The sequence below is a fragment of the Triticum urartu genome, chromosome 3A (genome assembly GCF_056163025.1).
Source record: "Triticum urartu cultivar PI428250 chromosome 3A, HENAU_Tu73, whole genome shotgun sequence".
NCBI classification, from domain to species: Eukaryota; Viridiplantae; Streptophyta; class Magnoliopsida; order Poales; family Poaceae; genus Triticum; species Triticum urartu.
Window position 1 is genome coordinate 512,066,913 of NC_141875.1, and position 9,838 is coordinate 512,076,750.

Genomic DNA, 9,838 nt, shown 5'->3' on the forward strand with positions numbered 1-9,838 from the left:
CCTTCTAGAAAATTTTATGCATATCCGGCAACAAAAATACCCACATCCGGCCAATGATCAACAAAACCATCCACATCTGGCTAACGATCAACAAAACTATGCATATCCGGCAACAAAACTATCCACATCTGGCTAATGATCAACAAAACTATCCACATTCGGCCAATGATCAACAAAACAATGCATATCTGGCTACTGATCAATAAAATTATGCATACCAGGCCACAAAACTATGCACACCCGACCAATGACTAATAAAACTATGCATATCCGGCTGGTGACCAACAAGACTATGCATATCTAGCTAGTGATCAACAAAGATTATGCATATCTGGCTAGTGATCAACAAGACTATGCATATCTAGCTAGTGATCAACAAGACTATACATATCCGGTCAAATGAACTTACTTTCTCGGTGATTTGCGCATCATTAGTCCACCGCGCGATGAGATGCTCTAAGTGGCCGCAATACTTCGACGCGGCCTCTTGGATGGTGTACCATCGATGGTTGAGGGAATTTGATTCATAGTTGTGGATGCCCGCGTTGGCGTAGGGCGTGATACGTCTCCAATGTATCAATAATTTTTGTTTGTTACATGCTATTATATTATCTGTTTTGGATGTTTAATGGGCTTTATTATACACTTTATATTATTTTTGGGACTAACCTACTAACCCAAGGCCCAGTGCAAATTGCTGTTTTTTGCCTATTTTAGTGTTTTGCAGAAAAGGAATATCAAACGGAATGAAACCTTCAGGAGAGTTATTTTTGGAACAAACGTGATCCAGGGGACTTGGAGTAGACGTCAAGAAAGAAGCGAGGCGGCCACGAGGCAGGGAGGCAACCTGCCCCCTGGGCGCGCCCCCACCCTCGTGGGCCCCTCACAGCCCACCGACCTACTTCTTCCTCCTATATATATCCATATACCCCGAAAACATCCAGGAGCACCACAAAACCCTATTTCCACCGCCGCAACCTTCTGTACCCAAGAGCTCCCATCTTGGGGCCTTTTCCGGAGCTCCGCCGGAGGGGGAATCGATCACGGAGGGCTTCTACATCAACACCATAGCCTCTCTGATGATGTGTGAGTAGTTTACCATAGACCTTCGGGTCCATAGTTATTAGCTAGATGGCTTCTTCTCTCTCTTTGGATCTCAATACAATGTTCTCCTTGATCTTCTTGGAGATCTATTCGATGTAACTCTTTTTGCGGTGTGTTTGTCGAGATCCGATGAATTGTGGGTTTATGATCAAGTTTATCTATGAACAATATTTGATTCTTCTCTGAAATCTTTGATGTATGATTGGTTATCTTTGCAAGTCTCTTCGAATTATCAGTTTGGTTTGGCCTACTAGATTGATCTTTCTTGCAATGGGAGAAGTGCTTAGCTTTGGGTTCAATCTTGCGGTGTCCTTTCCCAGTGACAGAAGGGGCAGAAGGCACGTATTGTATTGTTGCCATCGAGGATAAAAAGATGGGGTTTATATCATATTGCTTGAGTTTATCCCTCTACATCATGTCATCTTGTGTAATGTGTTACTCTGTTCTTATGAACTTGATACTCTAGATGCATACAACTCCAAGGAATAATGCCAGGCACTATGGTGATTCCCACCTCCCCCCATGGAGACTCCCATGGCGACTCCGGCCTTTGGCCCTAGTTGCCCCTCCCGGCGCCCCCAATGGACGGCCTCCTGCATTGGGATTTCTCCCCCGGCCTCAGGGTCGAGGACCAAGTGCGAAACGTTTTGGATCTACGGTCCATTTCATCCCAAACCCTAACTCCAAGGAGTTCTTCCTTGAAGTTTCCTTCTCCTCGGCCCCATTTCCTCTCTCAGTTGAATCGGTGGGATTGGCCCTACAATCTTGTATTGGAGGTCTCAGTGAAGGTTTCAATGTGCTACGGCTGGGTGATCGTGGTTTTCGATTCTCGGTGGCTTCCAATCGGGTGGGTCATTTTATTTTTGGCCTACGAGATCGCATCTGGCCGGACTTCATATGTCATTTCCATCTCCATCGAGGTGCAAATTCTCGGTCTCGGTTTGTTGGTTGGCATGCGGATACTGAACTCAATGGATTGGCATCTTCGCCTGGTCCAGCAACTAAATCCAACTGGCTCTCTTCCAATTCCAAGGATGGTATTGATCCAACATCGCTCATGGTTTTTCAAAAATTGGGGTTGTTCCACTCGCTGACGGTGGCACATTTCGGCGCCGACCCCTCACCGGAGATTTCTTTTGGAACTTTATTGGGGCCAGATTCTCAGGAACATCCTAATCCTTTTCGTATTGGGTCCATCAATATACCGAATCTGTCCGGATCGCATGTCACGCTACCATCCTTCTGTGGGCATCAATTTTTCCAAGGTTTGTGGGATAATATTCCTGAAGAACACTTTTCCATATTCTTGATGGTTGGCAAGCTGGATATGATAATGAGAGTGTCAAGTTAATGGTGGATCTCTCTTGTCTACCTACTAAAGAATATATTTATGAACGGCTTAAGCACTGTTCTCGTTGTGATAGGTTTGGTCACTCACCTTCATTTTGCACTGGTATCTTTTGTCAAAAGTGTGGGGATATGTCTGGAAAATGTTTGTGTTATTCATCTGATTCACTGTAGCCAGTTGATCCCACCCCATCACGTCAAATGCCATGCATACTGGGCTGCTCTTTAACCATATTGACCTGCTTGGCCTGTTCAGCTACTGTACACCAGACCGCCAACTGCCCTGGGCTTCGTCGATGCCTCCTTTGTCAACACCTTGGCCATAGGGCCCATAAGCCCAACCTTTGCTGCATAGAGGAGTAATACCCAGCGTAGAGGCCTGCTACATAGGGTCAATAACGCTGGAAGTAGTCTTTGGCTCACCGGATAATTTCCCAAGCGAAGATTTGATCTTCGATATCGTCCCCTTCCGCAGTGGTTATCATGCATTGCTCGGATGAACCGCTTTTGCTCGCTTCAATGCAGTCCCGCACTATGCTTATCTAAAGCTCAAGATGCCCGGACCACGCGGTGTCATAACAGTCAATGGAAATATGGAGCGCTCCCTCCGTACTGAGGAGCATACCGCTGCCCTTGCAGCTGAGGTACAGGGTGGCCTTATCAAGCCAAATACTTCATCGACCATCAAGCCCTCGGACACTGTCAAACGAGTCTGGTCTACCCTGCAGAATGACAGTTCGGTTCATCCAGAGATGGACGAGCAATTCGGCCTCCGTAAAAACCCCCACCTAATCGCGGCAACGTATCGCACGTTCATAACTACGCACTAAAAATACCATGGGCAAGGACGGAGGCACACTAAGGACAAGGTCCACAACACGGCTCGACCCTATTCGGACCTTAATCTTCTCCCTTTCCCCCCTTTTCTCTCTTATTTCAGGTTCTTTAAAACCTAGATCACTTTTTTGTGGTGCAAGGGCCCTTTCCCAGGCCCCTTCTATATATACGATCGTTGATCCTCTCAAAGGATCCTTCACCAGGGTGAAAAGCGGCGCATACGTGTGGCAGGGTGTCCAAAGGATCTTCAAGACCACCTTTTTTAGGACCTGTGTACAGCTTTCCCTTGTTCACAAATTCTTTGTGTGTAAAATAGCCTTGATGCTTATGTCATTCTCTGTAAGAGCACGTTTTGACGTATCAATCAGACTATAGCGGAAACAGTTTTGTCCAACCCTATTCGGTATTGGCTTATTTCATAATCTGTGTTCCGTCTTCACGACAGATTGACATATACACCTCGGCATAAATTGCCAGAGGCTCTATTCGGCCACATATATTTTTCAAAAACAAAAAGTCCGAACACTTTTATAGTATACCTCGGCGTCCCGAATACTGGATTATATGCATCGGCTCCGAATCATGTCTTTGGTCAATAGTTGGGTTGCCCGCCTCCTGTGGTTACCACCTTACGTTTCGCTCGTTCAGCTAAGGTAGTAAAGGGAGAACTATTGCAATTGTGTTTCTGGTTCGTCCGGTCAAACACCTCGGTAGAGAAAGCCGAAAACTGATTGTCATGCTATAGCGAGAGTTGGTCAGCGGTTCAGGGACTTACTAAATCTTTTGCGATTTTCTTTCTGTATTGTACGAAGGAGTGGCCTCCACCTAGTCACGCACCTACGACATCCAAGCTCGGATAGCCGCACACGCACCAGGGGCTAGCTTATAGTCCCATTATCAAACTCCTATGGCTAAGTGAGAGTGATAAAGCCGCATAGTCTGATTGCCTGGTTCGCTGCACAGACACCTCCTTTACGGACCAAGACGTTGGGTCAAGTGTGGTCATGTGCTATTCCGAACACCCCCATAGTATCTACGTGGGGGCTCAAGCCGACGACTGGCAAACTTTCAGAAATAAAAACGGCCGCACAGGAGGAAAATAATTTCAGATAAAGGCACAAATATATTATAAAAGCCTTGGCTCATAACACAAAGTCTAGGTAGTCCAGATACATTCATTCAAACATAATATCCTTCGAGCATTGACCCTCTATTAAATGGTCACCCTTTATGACGTCTCCGAAATATCCCTCTGGCTTGCGATAGTTCTTGCCTTCAGGTGGTCCCTCAACTGCCACGACGACGGCCTTCATCCTCGCCCAGTGCATCTTGACACGGGTAAAGGCCATCTGAGCACCCTCTATGCACGCCGAGCGCTTTACAACTTCAACTCAGGGCAAAGCGTCGCCAAGCCGCTTGACCAGGCCGAAGTAGCTGCTAGGAATGGGTCCGGCTGGCCATAGCCGGATTATGATGTCCTTCATGGCCAAACTGGACATCCGATGTAGCTCCGCCAGTTGCATCATCTGGTTGTTCAGCAGCGGCCGGCGCCAGGTACCGCGACTAGAAGAGCTTCTCCGTCGTGTTCCCTTCTTGGGCCCGGAAATACTATGCGGCATCGGCAGCACTCCTCGGAAGGTTCGCAAAGGCGTCTGGAGAACTCTATAGCGATTAAGTAAAGCATATCTCCGACCGCCAAATATACTCTGTAAAAGAAAGGGCTTACCAGCCGCTATCTGTTCGGCCTGCTTGATCTCCTTGCGAGCCGCCCGGGACTCAGTCCGCGCCTCCTTGGCCTCCTAAAGAGCCTTGGTGAGATTGACCGCTTGGGCCTTATTCTCCTCCTCCAAGGCCTCGCACTTGCTGGCGGCATCCTTGAGCTCTTGCTCCACTTCGGTCACCCGCTCCTCATACTTGCGGCGGGCGACCTGCTCGGCCTTTAAATCTGTAGCCGCTTTGTTAGCGGCCGCTTGGCTCACCTGTGCCTGCCCCTTGGCTTGAGCGAGGGCGCTCTTCAGGGTCTCGACCTCGGACGCACTACCTGCAAATATGATCAGGGCAACACAAGAGATTAGACTCCTCATTGGCATATTACTTCAGGTGTGTAAACAATTTTTTCAAACATACCTTGCGCCTCATCAAAGCGCTTGTTGATGCTGACGAGGTCCTCATCGGCCCGCTCCAGCTTCCGCTTGAGTTCGAATACTTCGACGGCCTGGGCGGTCGCCGCTAACAGTGAAGCCTGTTTATCAAAATAGACAAGTATGTTATCTCCTGCGAATATTACTTGATCCTCAGTTCGGCCTTTTTTCAAAAGCCGAAAAAAGTCTCAAGGGCTACTATCTATACACAGGTATATTTTTTGCATATGCAAAGCGACTAAGAATATTACATCACATATCTCAAAGCCTGTTAATAGGCTGGTGAAGGCTTCGTTCAGCCCGCTTTTGGCGGACTGAACCTTCTCAACCACCGTACCCATCAGGGTACGGTGCTCCTCCATAATGGAAGCACATTGAAGTGCTTCCACCAAAGTGTCCGACGCGCTCTGGATTGATAAAGGTCGCCGGTGGAGTCGACGCCCCCCTCCTTTAAAGGGGGTTTCTCGCTCGATTCCGGAGCCGTATGGGTGTCTAGAATAATGTTCGGCTGGGGGCCAGATTGGTCATGGCCCCCGTCGCCAGTCTCCATGGGGGTTGGTTCCCCCATGTTCTCGGCAGCCGAGGTGTTATCCTCTGGCGTCGTCTTGACGGCCTCCCGCACCTCTCCATGTCCCGGAGAGGCTCTTCGGGACAACACTTCGGTGTTGTCCATGGCGGTTGGCGGAGAGGCTCGCGGAGGCGTCTCGCTCTCCACCATCCCCGGCTCCAGCGAGTTCCCCGAAGATGATGATAGTTGGGGAAGATCGCGGGCCGGACTGAAGTACACAATATAATGTGTTAAAACTACAATCATAAAAACCGGATATATGTACAATATCCTTGGATACTTATGATGCGGCCAGGGGCTTCGACCTAGGGCGCCACTCGGGGGTGGCTTCGGTATCGGAGTCCGAGCCGTCCGAAAGGGATATCTTCCCCCTCTTGGACGCCGCCGCCTCTAGGTCCATGGAGGCCGCCCTTTTCTTCTTCCTTCCCTTAAGGGGAGAATTGCTCTCTCCCTCCTCCTCTTCGTCTTCATCTCCCTCGTGGGAGGAGGGAGCCTCCAACTCCGGCATGCTATCGTCCGGTTCCATGCGTCGGCGGCGGGAGGGGGGAAGAGAGTGGGAAAAATGGTGGGAATTAGGTGGAGAGCGGTGGGATGGAGGAAGAGAGTGGGGATTTTGTCGTGGAAACATGGCGGGCAGCTACAAAAGCGCGGGCTCCGTCTTCCTTTTAGGTGGGAACCCTACATTTGGTTACTGTTTACGAAAAGGACATGGTCCGGATCGCTCGGCGGATCAATACATGACTGCTTTGAATGGCTTTCGGTGTCTGAACCGCGTGGTCCAAAACATATGCAAGCATTTTGAGGGTCGGCGTTGGAGATACGTAATAAAAGTAATAATATGTGCGTGCTTCGCCATGTGGATGTGGTGCTAGGCGGCTTTGCCGCAGCGCGTATTCATTGAGCACTCCCCCTCTCCGCGTCACTGCTTACCTAACCGAAGCAGCCAACGAAGCCGCGCACTTGGGGCTGGATCCACCCCGACCCCACCCCGTCTCCCTCCGCCTCCAACGCTAACCTTCTGGAAAATTCCGCTAATCCAAGAAATTCTCGCCCCCCAACCCAACCCCCAACCAACCAACCAAACCCAACCGAAGAAGCGGAGCCGAACCCCACTCCGCCGATCAGCCGCTATGCGCTGAGGCCGAATCGCCGCAGCCCGAGCAGGAGAAGGGGGTGGAGGGGATGGAGGGGAGTGGCGGGTCCTCGTCGCTGCCGCCGTTCCTCACCAAGACGTACGAGATGGTGGACGAGCCGGCCACGGACGCGGTGGTCGCGTGGACGCCGTCCGGCACCAGCTTCGTCGTCCTCAGCCAGGCCGACTTCTGCCGGGATCTTCTCCCCAAGTACTTCAAGCACAACAACTTCTCCAGCTTCGTGCGCCAGCTCAACACCTATGTAAGGAGAACAACTTCACACCCACCCTCCCCCTCTCTCCTCCGCCCAATCTCTGTTCCGCCGCGGGAATTGGGGCCTGGCCGAAATGCGTGGCGGTTTCTTGTGCTGACATGTGAGGCTATGAGCCAAGGAGGCTGTGTGGGTTATCGTGGAATTCGGTTCAGTTGGGCAAATAATCTGCGATTTAGAACGAGTGCTTGTGATTTATTGCTCTTGTGATCCAAAATACACTTTATAGGTAGCTGCTTAGTGTGCCGGATTATATAATTTGTCATTTTACTTGGCATACTTTTAAACAACAAAGGTCAACTCTTGATTTGTTCCATATGTGAAACTCAACAAGCTTCGTTCAGTACTGTCTCATCTTGGGGCTGTTTGACAAACAAAATCTACCACACCCACTTCCAGTATAATTTGTTTCCCTTCTGTTGCAGTACATGATTTATTTTAGCCTTGGTAATGGTAATGCATGATACCTGTTGTGCGTATGTGAGGCTATTCTAATATTTGTCACCTACTCGTTCTTATATAGGGCTTTAGGAAGGTAGATCCAGAACAATGGGAATTTGCAAATGAAGAATTCATACGAGACCAGCGGCATCGGTTGAAAAATATCCATAGACGCAAGCCAATATTCAGCCATTCATCACATACTCAGGGTGCCGGACCATTAGCTGATAGTGAAAGGAGGGACTATGAGGAGGAAATTGAGAGGCTCAAGTGTGATAATGCATCACTAAAGTTACAGCTTGAAAGGAAGAAAACTGATATGGAGAGTAAAATGAAGGCTTTGGAAGACAAACTATTTGCTATCGAGGGTCAGCAGAAAAATCTTATATCTTATGTCAGAGAAATTGTGAATGCACCTGGATTTATTTCTAGCCTCGTAGAACAAGCTGATTATCACGGAAAGAAGAGGAGACTGCCTAAACCAATTTCATTCCATGAGGATGCAAGTACTCAGGGGAACCAGATTATGCATTGTGACATGGTCAACTCACCAACTCATGAACTTTTTAGGGCATCATTTGACAAAATGGAATCATCCTTAAATTCCTTGGAGAATTTCTTCAAAGAAGCGAGCGAGGCATTTGGTAATGATGTTTCATATGATGGTGATGTCCCAGGTCATTCTTCAGCTGTTGTTCTTACAGAGCTCCATTCATCTGGGGAGAGTGAGCCCCACGCGCAATCACCTCCGTCCATGATGCATACTTGTTCAGCTGGTGTAGGAGATTCACACTCTTCTCGCGATATAGCAGAGTCCGCCAGCTGTCCAGAGAGTTCTCCGCTTCCCGAAGCTCATTCTCGTGCAGATTCACGATCTAAGGTCTCCGAGATAGATGTCAATTTGGAACCTGCTGTTACAGAAACTGGTCCATCGAGAGATCAACAACCCACCCAAGACCCTCCTGCTGATGCAAATGATGGATTTTGGCAGCAGTTTCTTACCGAGCAGCCTGGGTTATCCCATGCACATCAGGAGGCCCAATCAGAACGGCGAGACAGAGAAGCAAATCAAACAACAGCAGGAGACCGCGGAAGTTTTTGGTGGGGCAAGAGCGTCGAACAGATGACAGAAAAACTGGGGCATCTCACCTCAGCTGAGAAAACCTGAGTACGTATTTCTCATTTCTTGTAGCTGAAAAATGACCAGTACAGAAACATTAGGACGATGGCAGCTCCCAGTGAGATATGCCTACTAACATTTACTTTGCAGTGTATCATAATTGCGTGCTTAGATTGTTGCAGACTATGTGCTATACTACCTTGATATACGTTCATACTTTGTTAGCTACACGTTCAGACACCATTGTCAACGACTCGTGATATTTCCCAGATTTGTGGTTCTTTTGTGACAACTACGCGTTGCAGTTCAGAGCTGTTGCCTGTTGGAGGGTTTTTATTTCTATTTGTGTGCATGTTGCCAGCTATTTGAACCATGGTCAATAATTTCCTTGTTTGTGAAACATGAACCCTTGTTATTTCTTGCCGTAGTGGCTTCAGATGATCAGTGATATCATGGTTCATTTGGTTTCTTGCGTTGTGTCATCGCCATCAACGGCGCCTTTTGTGCATCAAGATGTCCCTTGGCTGCTTTTCCCTGAGGCTTCAGCAAATCCGCAGCTGCCTCGCCCTGGATTACGTAGAGTAGTAATAAAATCAGCAAAAGGATCCTTTGCTGCTCGCCTGCTCCTCTTGCTATGGCTTGGCTCAAAACTGGGCCCTGCCTCGCTGCCTCTGCCCTTCCCCCCACATGCATATAGTGTGAGGACTGGAGGAGAGATATTTTCAAGTCATCCTGGCACTGGAAGCTTGCAAAACTTTACAGATGCGTTGTAGTACTCCGCTAGTTGCATGCATGGTCCTACCAAGAACTCTGGTCTCGACTCCCTGTATCAAAGGGTAGAACAACCAGCTGCTCAGGCGGACATTTCTTTCGCTT

At 48.7% G+C, this 9,838-nt stretch overlaps 2 protein-coding genes across 3 annotated transcripts; one reads left to right on the forward strand and one right to left on the reverse strand.

Annotated features, from left to right (window-relative positions):
• Positions 1 to 4,412: 4,412 nt before the first annotated feature.
• LOC147980313 (uncharacterized) lies at positions 4,413 to 6,808 on the reverse strand. Of its 2 annotated transcripts, XR_015619221.1 has the most exons (5): positions 6,303 to 6,808; positions 5,681 to 6,205; positions 5,416 to 5,530; positions 5,015 to 5,329; positions 4,413 to 4,940 (listed from the first exon to the last, which is right to left on the reverse strand). XR_015619221.1 is itself a non-coding variant. In XM_087547511.1 (4 exons), the coding sequence occupies exons 1-3, from the start codon at positions 5,789 to 5,791 to the stop codon at positions 5,088 to 5,090; spliced, it is 468 nt and encodes a 155-aa protein (XP_087403637.1). In that variant the 5' UTR covers positions 5,792 to 6,808; the 3' UTR covers positions 4,413 to 4,940; positions 5,015 to 5,087. The 2 variants fall into 2 exon arrangements, 1 of the variants encoding a protein (XP_087403637.1); XM_087547511.1 differs by having other exon boundaries at positions 5,681 to 6,808.
• Positions 6,809 to 6,961: 153 nt separating this feature from the next.
• LOC125544761 (heat stress transcription factor A-4b) lies at positions 6,962 to 9,271 on the forward strand. Its single transcript, XM_048708510.2, has 2 exons — positions 6,962 to 7,392; positions 7,925 to 9,271. The coding sequence occupies exons 1-2, from the start codon at positions 7,180 to 7,182 to the stop codon at positions 9,008 to 9,010; spliced, it is 1,299 nt and encodes a 432-aa protein (XP_048564467.2). The 5' UTR covers positions 6,962 to 7,179; the 3' UTR covers positions 9,011 to 9,271.
• Positions 9,272 to 9,838: the final 567 nt, after the last annotated feature.

Excerpts from the sequence above, each read along its gene's own strand:
- LOC147980313 (XM_087547511.1), bottom strand. The coding sequence starts at position 5,791 with ATGGAGGAGCACCGTACCCTGATGGGTACGGTGGTTGAGAAGGTTCAG. Across the intron at positions 5,531-5,680 it reads CAGGCTTTGAGATATGTGAT|GCTTCACTGTTAGCGGCGAC; the intron begins GTAATATTCTTA and ends TTTGATAAACAG. Across the intron at positions 5,330-5,415 it reads GCGCTTTGATGAGGCGCAAG|GTAGTGCGTCCGAGGTCGAG; the intron begins GTATGTTTGAAA and ends TCATATTTGCAG.
- LOC125544761 (XM_048708510.2), top strand. The coding sequence starts at position 7,180 with ATGGAGGGGAGTGGCGGGTCCTCGTCGCTGCCGCCGTTCCTCACCAAG. Across the intron at positions 7,393-7,924 it reads TGCGCCAGCTCAACACCTAT|GGCTTTAGGAAGGTAGATCC; the intron begins GTAAGGAGAACA and ends GTTCTTATATAG.